The 11,740-nt window shown below is 57.7% G+C and overlaps 1 protein-coding gene across 1 annotated transcript; it reads left to right on the top strand.

The window, feature by feature from the left end:
• The first annotated feature begins 212 nt into the window (after positions 1-212).
• Positions 213-2,389, top strand: LOC146424261 (M-phase inducer phosphatase 1-like). Its single transcript, XM_085043242.1, has 7 exons — positions 213-300; positions 422-517; positions 882-944; positions 1,052-1,150; positions 1,612-1,745; positions 1,859-1,970; positions 2,250-2,389. Exons 2-7 carry the CDS (start codon positions 464-466, stop codon positions 2,382-2,384), a joined length of 597 nt encoding a protein of 198 aa, XP_084899368.1. The 5' UTR covers positions 213-300; positions 422-463; the 3' UTR covers positions 2,385-2,389.
• Positions 2,390-11,740: the final 9,351 nt, after the last annotated feature.

Genomic DNA, 11,740 nt, shown 5'->3' with positions numbered 1-11,740 from the left:
ATGAGCAAGAGCAGCCCAGGGGCCGTGGGCTTGTCTCGGGCCAGGGCAGGGAGAGCCTTGCCCGCGGCCCTGCTGGTGCTGGGGACTCGGCAGAGGCGCAGCCAGCAGCACGGGCTCTCCCCACAGCGTCCGGGGAAGCGCAGCCGCTGCCGGCAGCTCTTCCGCTCGCCCTCGGTGGCCGGCAGCGGCCCCAGGCCCGTCCCGAAGCGGCGACAGCCCTCGCACAGGGACAGCCCCGGCAAGGCCAAGCGGCAGAGGACGGCGGGCGGCAGCCCTGGCCAGGAGACGTCAGCGGAGCCGGTGGGTGACGGGCAAGGCGAGGGCCGAGAGCCAGCCTGGCTGCGGTGGCACTGCGCCGCGCCCCGGCTCTGCCAGCAAGCCTGCTGACGTCGGGGGCTGTCTGTGCTTGGTGCCTCGGCAGGGAGCGTGGCTGGAGCCTCGCAGCTGTGCCCAGCCCGAGGAGATGGAGAAGCTGCCGGCCAGCGATGAGCGGGAGCTCACTGGGGACTTCTCCAAGGTAGGGCCACGAGGATGGGGCAGCTCTGGGGGTGCCGCCCCCGTTATTGTGAAACAGGGACCGTGGTCAGAGCCCCGCAGCCCTGCAAGAGCCCAAAGGCAGCTGGTGGCCCTTGCCTGGGGCTTCGGGGCCTCGGGGCTGCGACTTGGCAGCCTGCAGCCTCTGCAGGGGATGAAGAGCCCCATCACAGCTCTTCTGCTCCAAGCCCGTGCTAGGGCCACGAGTCCCCTGCGCAGATTGTCCCCTCCCTCCCGCAGAAGGGAGAAGAGCAGGCCTCTGGGGTGGCTTCGGGACTGGGGGGACAGGTGTTAGCACCGGGAGGTGTCCCTGGGTCGGGTACGAGCCCAGAGCCTGTCTCCTGCAGGCTCACCTCCTGCCGACGGTGGACGGCAAGGACCCGAGCCTCAAGTACATCTCCCCTGCCACGGTAAGGGGGCTGCAGCCCCTCCCCAGCCCCACCGAGGGGCTCCCTGCCTGCTGTCCCCCTGCCTGTCCCCCTGTGTCCCCTCCCTCGGTGACAAGCTCTCCCCGCAGCTGGCAGCGGTGCTGACGGGGCGCTTCAGCAGCTCCATCGAGAGAAGCATCGTCGTGGACTGCCGCTACCCCTACGAGTACGAGGGGGGCCACGTCAAGGTCAGAACCCCGCTGGGGCCGGCAGGCAGGAGGGTGTCCGGAGCCCAGCCACCCTCAGAGGTGCTGAGCCCACCACGAGGGGCTGAGAGCACAGGGATTCAGGATCCCCCCGGGTTTGTTCAGTACCCCCTGAGAGATTCAGCAGCCCCTCCAAGCATACTGAGCCCCCACCACAGATGTGACAAACAGCCCCCCGGAGGTACTCTGAGCCCCCAGCGGGATTCAGCGGCTCCCCATGAAGGGTGCTGAGCCGCCCAGGGGGATGGAGGAGTCCCGTGAGAAGCGCCAAGGCACACCTCCCGGGTAAAGCTAGATCCCCAGCCGAGAAGAGGAGGCTGATGACGGCTCGCTAGTCTGGGAGATGGTGCTGCTGGGGGAGGCAGTGGGACAGCGTGCTTGGGTCCCTGCAGCAAATGCAGTGGGAGGCAGAGGGCAAACAGGAGCGTGCTGTGCCTCGGCAGGGTGCTGTGAACCTGCCGCTGCAGCACGAAGTGGAGGCATTCCTGCTGGAGCAGCCCGTGGTGGCCCCGGCCGGCGGCAAGAGGGTGATCATCATCTTCCACTGCGAGTTCTCTCTCGAGCGGGGGCCCAAAATGTGAGTGAGGGAGGGATGGCACGGGGGGCACACTGGGCTGTGCCAGCCGCCCAGGCACGGCCGGATGGCGGCACGGGGCTGATGCCGTGGCCTTTGCCCGTGGCCTTTGCCAGGTGCAAGTTCGTGCGGGAGAAGGATCGCTCCTGCCACGAGTACCCGCAGCTGCAGCAGCCCGAGCTGTACGTGTTGAAGGGCGGCTACCGGGAGTTCTTCTTCCAGTTCCCGGTGAGTCCCCGGCCCGCGTCCCCTCGGGGCCAGGGGGTCCGTGCCGGGAGGGCAAGGAGCGGCGGGGCCCGGGGCGGTGGCGAGGGGCAGCTGTGGCTCTGAGCATCCTCACAGCTGCCGTGGCAGGGAGGGAGGGAGGGAGGCAGGGAGGGGATCTGCGGGGCTCTCGGGGGCTGCGCCGATCGGGAGGTTGTTCCGGGGGCGCTGCGTTTGTCCCGGGCTGGGGGCGGGCCGGGGGCTGCTCTGTGCTGCGGGGGCTGACGGGGCCGTGGCTTGCAGGGCCACTGCGAGCCCCGGGGCTATCGGCCCATGCACCACCCGGCGTTCAAGGAGGAGCTGCGCAAGTTCCGCGGGCGCTGCTGGCTCGGCGAGCGCGGCCGGCGGGAGCTCTTCAGCCGCGGGAGGCACCTGTGAGCGCTCGGGGGTCCCGCAGCCCCGCCGGGAGAACGCTGGAGCTACGAGCGGGTGAAGGCTTCTCTCGGCGGCATCAGATGCGCCTCGGCTCGCTCTGCTTTGTTAGGATAGTTTTGGGGTGGTGTTAAATTTAATTTAGTGTTAAGACCGGTTTTACGCTTTTTTCTTGTTATACATGTTGTTGTGTTGGTTTATGGTTAGAAATATTGTTGTGCTTGTTCATGGTTATAAATATTTTTGTGTTTGTTCATTGTTATAAATATTTCTGTCTTTGTTTATTGTTAGGATTGCTAGTTACACTTTCTATCAATAAACTCCTATTGAAGGAGAACAAATGCTGCTCCTGAGCTCTCACTGCCCACCGCAGGGCTCTGCAGGGATGGGTGCCCCTGATCCCGGGCTGGGGGCACGGGCAGGCTGGGCTGGAGGCGTCTGGGGGCTTGGGGACAGCGAGAGATGGGCCGATGGCTTCCCTGTGGGACGTGGTGGCTTCCCCAGGAACAGGGTGGCTTAGGTAGCAAGCGTTGGCCCCTTGGCTGCTGTTCCTGCACGGTGGGGTGGCAGTGCAGGATGGCCCTGGACACCTCCTGGCAAGGGACCTCCTTTCCAGGGCATGCTGGGCTTGGCAGGACTCCTGGGACACTTGGGGTAGGGACTTTCTGCCCCTTTCCCTGGGACCCCCATAGCCATTGGTGTGAGAGTCTGAAATAATTCATGCCTCAAACACTGATATAAAATTTTGCTCATTATAACAAAGACTGTATAAAACATCTACAATTAAAGAAGCCTCCCTGAAAATACCTGGCAGAGACTTTGGACTAAAAGTCAGACTGCTGGGATTAGATTAAGGAAATCTATTGTTCTGTCATCTCAGGCTGAGTGAAAGGTGTGCATCCACAATGGCCCAACCTACCAGTTGCTCTGAGAATCATCCCTGGGTGAATTTGGGTTGAGGGAAAGCAGAGCTCACTGAAGCCAGGTTCACACAGACTTTCCCCACAGCCAAGGGGGGAGGAGGTGGTTTTGGTGCATGGCATAACCTCTGGTCAGAGGCAATAAACACCCATCCATCCTCTGTTACACAAACTGGTTCCAGCTGTGGAACCCCCAACCCCACTGCCCACATCCACGGGGCTTCCAGGTGAGAGGCAGCTGAGGGGGAGTCATAATCCATAAAAGAAATCCCACAGTGCTAGGCCTTGCACCACAGGACTGCAAGCAGAGTCTGCTACAAGAGGCTGCCCCTTCCCCCCAGGGGGACATGCCTGGACATTGTCACCTGGCCTGAGTGTACATTAACCCATGGGATTCTGTGCTTCTCAGGGGGAGCATCACCACCAAGCAGACCAGCTGGAGAGGAACAATGCAACATTGTTGAGATCCATGGATGGTGATATTTTCTTTATTCTGTCTCTGTCACCCTATTTCTGTCCCTCCATCCTCTTTTCCTGCTTCTCCTTTTCTTTCTTTTCTTCTCTCTCTATCTCTCATATTTACCACCAAATAAAATCCATACTATTGACTCGCATATGGTGTCATATGCACCTTAATTGGGGCAGAGGTCTTTCTAAGAATCTTAATAATTGGATCTTAACAGCCCCTGAGCAAAGATAACTCCACGCAAGGGTTTGTCTTTACTCAATGCAGAATTAATCCAGACAGTTTTTCCCAAAAGTCCCCTGACATGCACTGCTGGCACCTCATCTCCATCTGCTCTAGGCAGGGGGTTGGATTGAGCAGGGCTTGCTTGGCTGGTGGAGCCTTGGGTTTTAACTCACCATGTGGCCTTAGCTAAGTGCATCTCCCACTTTTTGAAAGTTTCTCCACCTTCAAAGTTCCCCTAGTGCCTTCAAGGTGGTTTTGAGAAGGCAATTGCACCGTTCCACTTTCCCTGCCGCTGGTGCACGATAAGGGATATGGTGCAGCCATTCCATACCATGTTCCCCAGCCCAGGTCTTTATCAGGCTGTTCTTGAAATGAGTCCCACTGTCAGACCCCATCCTCTCTGGGGTACCATGCCTCCAAAGGACCTGCTTTCCAAGGCCCAGGATGGTGTTATGGGCAGTGGCATGAGGCACAGGGTAGGTCTCCAGTCACCCAGTGGTGGCCTCTGCCATTGTGAGCACGTAGCACTTGCAATAGCAGGTTTGAGGCAGTGGGATGTAATAGATCTGCCAGGCCTCCCCATACATGCATTTGGATCACTGCCCACCATACCACAGGGGCTTCACCCCCTTGGCCTGTTTGATTGCAGCACATGTCTCACAGTCATGGATCACCTGGGAGATACAGTCCATGGTTAGATCCACCCCTTGGTCTCGTGCTCACTTATAGGTGGCATCTGTGCCTTGATGGCCTGAGGCATCATGGGCCCATTAAGCTTGGAACAACACTCCCTTGTGAAGCCAATCCAGATCTACCTCTGACACCTCTATCTTCACAGCCTCATCTACCTGTGTGTTGTTTTGATGTTCCTCATTAGCTTGGCTCTTGGGGACATGGGCATCTACTTGATGGACTTTCACGGGTAGCTTGTCTACCTGAGTGCCAATGTCTTTCTACTCCTCAGCAGCACAGATTGGTTTTCCCTTATGCTGCCAATTGGCCTTTTTTCCACCTCTCCAGCCACCCCCACAGGGCATTGGCTACCATCCATGTATTTGTATAAAGGTAACAATTTGGCCACTTCTCTCTTTCAGCAATGTCTTGGGCCAACTGGATGGCTTTGAGTTCAGTGAGTTGGCTCGATCCACCTTCTCCTTCTGTAGATTCTTGATGTGTCATGTGGTGTAGCAGTGGCCCTTGCCCACATGGGTTTGAGCGACCAGCTGCATGGGGCATTGGCCCCAGAAGAGGAGTCCTGGGTGTGAGGTGAGGTTGCAGTCAGGGTGACAGAGTAGTGCACACCCAGGGCACCTTGCGGCTGGCACCATCAATATGCAACAGGCAAGCAGCCCATTGGCCCTGCACATCTCCCCTCCCCTACCCCTTATCTGGTCTATGTTCTAGAACCTTCGCCTTTGTTCTCCCCAGCCAGGTTCCCCCATTGGATTTTCAATCTTTGTACCCTCCCCTGAAGCGCCCTCATTGTTCTGTACCCCTGTCTATCCCAGTCCCAACGCGCTCCTATTGGACCTTCATAGTAAACCCCTTCCCTTCACCTGACCCTCTTAAACCCTTGCCACCGTGTGCTCGCAGCTCTTGAGCCTCAGATCCAGCCCTTTCTCCAACCTCCTCGATCCGCTCCTCCTTCACGCCCCTCCTCCTCTGCCCACTATCCTCAATAAATCCCTGGACTGCAGCCTCAGCTGCCTACATTTCCTTCTTCTTCGCCATGGTTCACTTCCAGTTCATTCCTATGATGCGACAGGAACTGTCAGTAAAAAGAGCACAGTGTGTTTCTTCTGCTGGCAGTTGGTTGTATGCTGGAGCTTCCTCAGCATGCCTCATTTGTTCTTGTTCTTCTTCATCAGTGTGACCAGAGCTTTCACCTTCAGGCCAATTTGTAATTATTTCCAAGATGTCAGAGCAATTCAGTTTCCATTGTGGACGTGTTGTGTGATGAGGGCAATCCATTTAATCCATGTGGCATTGGAAGCATGATGGGTAGAGGGAAACTTTCCCTTCAACATCCACCTGAGCACTGGTAGTCGGGGTGCCAGGAGGAATTGTTCTTCAGTGCCAATGGCCTCTGAGGCAGCTTGGATCCCTTCATAAGCTGACAGAATTTCCTTCTCTGTTGGGCTGTAGTTGTGCATGGACCCTCTGTAACTTTGGCTCCAGAATCCCAGTGGTCAAACCCAAGTCTCCCCAGGAACCTTCTGCCAAAGGCTCCAGGACAGACCATTGTTCCCAGCTGCAGAATAGAGCATGTATTTCTCCTCTGCTCCTGTCCTGACTGGGCCAAGGGCTACTGCATGAGCTATCTCCTGCTTGATCTGGGTCAAGGCTTGCTGCTGTTCAGGGCCCCAGTGGAAATCGTTCTTCTTACGGGTAACCAGATAGAGAGGGCTCACTATTTGACTGTACTCAGGAATATATATTATCCAAAAGCCTATGGTGCCTAGTAAAGCTTGTGTTTCCTTCTAGTTGGTTGGTGGAGACATAGCAGTGATCTTATTGATGACCTCAGTGGGCATCTCATGTTGCCCATCTTGCCACTTCACCCCCAGGAACTGGATCTCTTTGGCAGTTCCCTTGACTTTGTTTTTTTTTGATGGCAAAGCAGGCTTCCAGGAGAATCTGGATGATCTTCTCTCCCAAATACCTCCAACACCATGTTCACCCACACAATGATGTCATCGATGTACTGGAGTACTAGAGATGTTCTGGAGCCTCACCCTTTTCCAGAGCAGCCTGGATCAGCCCATGGCAGACGGTGGGACTGTGCTTCCACCCCTGGCCCAGTCGGTTCCAGGACTACTGCACGCCCCTCCAGGTGAAAGCAAACTGAGGCCTGCACTCTGCTGCCAGAGGAATGGAGAAAAATGCATTTGCAATGTCATAGTGGCACCACTTTGCTGGCCTGGTCTCCAGCTCATACTGGAGCTTCAGCACATCTGGCGCTGCAGCGCTCAGCAGTGGAGTCACCTCACTGAAGCCACGACAGTCCACTGTCAATCTTCATTCCCCTTCAGACTTGCACACAGCCCAAATGGGGCTGTTGAAGGGTGAGTGGGTCTTGCTGACCATCCCTTGACTCTCCAGCTTATGGATCAGTGGGAGGATGGGAACCACAGAATCTTTATTTGTCTGGTACTGCTGGTGATGCACTGTCAAGGTGGCAATGGGCACTCGCTGCTCTTCTCCCTTCAGAAGCCAAACTGCAGAAGGACTCTCAGAGAGCCCAGGCAATGTGCCTAATGCCCTCTGCCTCCACAGCAGCTATTCCAAAGGCTCACCTGAGTCCCCTTGGGTCTTTGAAATACCTGCTCTGGAGGAAGTCTATGCCCAGAATACACTAGGCCTCTGGGCCAGTAACAATAGGATGTGTCTTCCACTCTTTTCCAGTTAGGCTCCCCTTGGCTTCCAGCAGGGTCAACTGCTGTGATCCCCTGTCACTGCAGAAATAGAAACCAGTTCTGCCCCCACGTGTCTCAATGGGATCAAGGAGCACTGCATGCTCATGTCAACCAAGGCTTTGTATTTTCGTGGTTGTGATGTTCCAGGCCATCAGACCCACCCTGTCCAAAAGACACGATTTTCCCTCGCCTCTGCCTCGCTAGAGGCAAGGCCTCTCTAATTGTGGTTATCAACTGCAATTCAAGCTACTTCCCTTCTGGTGGAACTCCCTCTCTGAGCATTACCATGTTTCACCATGCTGCAAAAACAGAAGTTGATTTTCTGTCCCACCTCCTCATGTCTTCCCCATGGTCACACAGGAAAAACCATACTTCTGCTCTTGGGATGTACCCTCTGTCCCTAGCTGCAGGACATCTGCTTCTGGAAACAGGGCCTCTGGTCTGTACTCATGTCACTTGGAGAAGGCCCTCCTGCAGCTCCTTCCTGAGTTTCTGACGAGTCTTCTCCATCCTATCTTCTATTTTCTGGATGGCCTCTGACAGACTCGTTTCCACAGCTGCAATCCTTTCTTGTGTTGGGTCCTGCACAGTGTCTGCATAAACCCAGAGCCTCCTCACCAAGGTACTCACTGTTTCTTCCACGTAATTCCACATCATCCTTGCTAAGGCAGGGTGTGCTCTGGTGGTGCATGTCATGCCAGTTTCAGTCACATCACTGGAGTACATTTTACCATGTCAGGGCTCCTAATTGTTTGGTCATGGGAGAATATGATCTCTATCACTGCCAGTTCCCTCAGGCATTGAATCCCTTGCTCCATGGCCTTCCAGGGGTTTAGCTGCAGCTGGAGATCTTCTCAGCACAGCTATCTTTCCTTCACACTGCTTAAAAGCTGTGTCCACAGGCTGAGAGCTTCAGGGCCCCTTGTCATCCCTTGGTCAATACTTAAATCAAGGGACAGGTACCCCAAATGTCTCGCTTCAGTGCCATCCAGAATTGTGCCATCACCTGCAGCATCCCAGATTCGGACCATACAATTTAATAGAGTTTCATCAGGCTGTAGGGTGAAATCTTTAGTCAAGGTATGAAGGCTTTCTATGGACAGGACAGGAATCTATTGTATTCCAATGATTTCTGGCTCAGATTCCTGCGCTAGCTGTGAAGGTCCTGGCTGCCCATCATCACCCACTGGGTGAATGGATTTGGTTTTATGTTTCCTTCTCTGAACAGGGGCACTTATTATTAGTTTCAGCTCCCCACCTGTTTTAGCTCCAGCTGCAGTGATTGGGGTGTCTGCTGACTTATTCTCTTGCCCCTCTGGCTGTATCTTCTGCCCTACAGTATCTAGCAGTGAATGGTGAATGTTGGCCTGGGCCCAGCACATTGCAATGAGCTTCTTCTTTCCATTAGAGTTGTTACTGCAATTTTTCTTCACACGCTTCCCCACTTTGGCTAGATTCTGAATTTCTTCAGTATGGAGGTTCCAAGCTACGGGGTCAGAAAATTGATTCAGGGTCTGGCCTATGTCATCTCATACTCCACACCAGTTAGAATTTTCCACAACTGGGGCAGGTATCTGGGCAATCCCTCTGGAAATCTCAGCTCTTATTTTAGACAAGCTGGTCACTGCATAGAGGAGCCCTGCTTCATAACATAACTAGAAGTTGTTATCTTTGACAAATGGGGGAAACTGAACATTTGGAAAAGTTGATGTGCCAGATCTGAAGGGGAAGAAGGAGATGAAGGGCTGGGAATTATCATGCCCTGCATTTCCCCAAACTGGAGGTAATTGCTAATACATCCTGTGTTTTTACCCTAACTGGGTGTAATTGTTATTACATCCCAAAAGAAAACTACCAAGGCCAGAATGCCAATTACCACTCACAAGAGCAAAACAAAGGACAGCACAAAATGGAAAAACTGAAGACCTTTGTCTGAAATCACCCGCAATTTTATTCTCGGTCAAATTCATTTCGGCCCTTCAAATGTTTTAAGGCAGCAGTCAGCAATACTTGAATAGCGTAAAATGTCAGATGCATGAGTGATGCACAGCTTTCTCAGCATTGCTGGTTGAGATAGAAGTATCTGTACACATAACAAACAGATGGATATTACCGTGAGCAGGAGGAAGTGGTGCTTTCTGCGGGGTCTTGTCAGAGCTGCTGGCGCTCGGCAGAGGAACGGGGCGCCTTCCCTTCCCAACCCTGTGAAACGCCTTTGGAGTCCTTGGGGTGCTGTGATCTCCAGGCACAGGGAGAAAAGAGAGACACAGCAAACACTCCATTCTGATTTTTCCCCACACTCTTCACCTCTGGTAAAATTCCATCTGCTTTAACACATTCGTGAGGAAACAGAGGCAGGCTGGAGCCACGGAGAAAATAAACACCAGGGATTCCAAGATTTCAGCCTCGCTCTCCTCACACGGGATGCAGCACTCAGCGGCACGGCCGGGCCGGCAAGGCGCTGTCAGGCCATCAGTCGGTCCCCCGCCGCTGGGACAGGAGGGCCACCAGCGCTGCCCGAGTGTCGCTGCAGGGAGGAGCTCCCGCCCTGAGGGGCCGTGAGGGGACCGGCCTGGCCCCGCCCCTTCCCTCGGCCCCGCCCCTTCCCTCGGCCCCGCCCCTTCCAGCCTGGCCCCGCCCCTTCTCGCCTGGCCCCGCCCCTTCTCGCCGTGGCACCCAAACCGCCCCGAGGCTGAGGCTCCGCCCCCGAGCGCCGCCGACACCTCTCATTGGCTGCCGGCGTCCCCTCGCGCCCAACGCCACCTCCCCTTGCCTCGAGCCGTCGCCTCGTGCCCAACGCGCTCTCTCTCCCATTGGCTGCACCTGCCGCTGTTGTTGTTATTGCTGTTAGAGTAAACAGCAGCGGGCGGCTGGCGCCTGTCACCTGTCGCGTCGGTCACCTCTGCCAGCCTCTGCCAGCCTCTGCCAGCCTCTGCGAGCCTCTGCCAGACTCTGCCAGCCTCTGCCAGCCTCTGCCAGACTCTGCCAGCCTCTGCCAGACTCTGCCAGACTCTGCCAGACTCTGCGAGCCCTTCTTTTCTCCTCCTACCCCTTGTCACCTCTTGCCACCTGTCCCCTGTCCCCTGTCCCCGGACACTTGCCGGAGCTCGATCGTCGCTCGCTCGGTCCCTGCCCGGACCATGTCACTGTGCGGCGGCCGCGGGCTGCCCGGGCTGCTGGCCATCTCGCCGCTGCCCTCGCCGGGCACGGCCCCGCTCACGCCGCTGGCGCTGGACAGGTGAGGGGGTGGCCGGGGGCCGGAGGGCTGCGGGAGCTTTGGCCACCCGCCCCACGCGGGACTCGCCCCACGGGACACGGCTGCCCCTTTGCGCGGCTCGGGGCTCGGCGCTGGGGCTCGGACGTGCCTTTGCAAAGGGGGCTCGGACGCTTTTGGGATGCCCTCCTTCGGCTCGTGCCCCCGCCCCAGGGCCAGGGGAACGAGGGGCCAGGGACAGCCGGGCCACTGACACATGCCCGTCCCGACCGCCCGCAGGCACAGCCCCAAGAGGCGCTACAGGGGGCTGCCCATCCCGCTGCTGTGGGACACGCCGTCCCCGGAGCCGGTGGCCTCGCACTGTCGCCGGGACTCCATCTCCTCGCAGCCCACGCGTGCAGGTGAGGGATGGCGCTGCTCCGCCCCACAACCGTCGCCAACCGCCCCTTGGCGGGCCTGGCGTCGTGCAGGGAGTGCCGGACAGCGGGCAGGGATGTGGCGGGGGGCTTGGCCGAGGGGCTGGCGAGGGGCTTGAGGTGGGGGAGCTTGTGCGGGAGCGATGGGCGGGAGCCCAAAACCGCACTCGCCGGGGCTCAGCCAGGAGCCGCTCCGGCGGGGACCCTGCTCGGCGTGACACGCGACATTCCATGGGGACCGGTGCTGCCAGCGGCGGCGCCACCCTCCTGCTGGGGGACAGGAGCCCATCCTGCCCAGGGCCCTGCCAGGAGCCCGATCCCCACCCCGGCCTAGCGCTGCCCCTTGTTCCCGCAGGGTCGCGGCCGGACTGCCCTGTCCTGAAGGGCATCTCGCAGCTCCAGCTGCGCAGCGGCACAGGGCGGCGACGCCACAGGGAGCCCGAGGGTGATGATGATGATGAGGTGAGTGGGGCAGCGCGACCTCGAGGGGCAGGGCGGGGGCAGAGCGGTGCTGACGCCGTGTCCTCCCCCGCCGCAGGAGGGCTTTGTCCCCAGGAAGCTGCAGCGGCTGGGCCAGCGGAGCCCACTGCCCGCCGGCCACGGGGCTGCCGAGAGGAACCCCCTTGCCGAGAGCTCCCGGCGCACATCAGAGCTGCTGGTGAGAGAGGCTGCAGGGCTCGGGAGGGCACCGGGGATGGCTGATGC

Source organism: Lichenostomus cassidix, chromosome Z (assembly GCF_008360975.1).
Source record: "Lichenostomus cassidix isolate B80296 chromosome Z, HeHo_3.0, whole genome shotgun sequence".
Classification (NCBI taxonomy): domain Eukaryota; kingdom Metazoa; phylum Chordata; class Aves; order Passeriformes; family Meliphagidae; genus Lichenostomus; species Lichenostomus cassidix.
The sequence above is the reverse complement of the archived record's forward strand: the minus strand, read 5'-3'. Positions and strand labels throughout refer to the sequence as shown.

What these genes read in the sequence shown, in the direction of transcription:
- LOC146424261 (XM_085043242.1), top strand. Translation starts at nt 464, where the DNA reads ATGGAGAAGCTGCCGGCCAGCGATGAGCGGGAGCTCACTGGGGACTTC. An exon ending in TCACTGGGGACTTCTCCAAG is followed by an intron (nt 518 to 881) that starts GTAGGGCCACGA and finishes TGTCTCCTGCAG; the next exon opens with GCTCACCTCCTGCCGACGGT. An exon ending in AGTTCTTCTTCCAGTTCCCG is followed by an intron (nt 1,971 to 2,249) that starts GTGAGTCCCCGG and finishes CGTGGCTTGCAG; the next exon opens with GGCCACTGCGAGCCCCGGGG.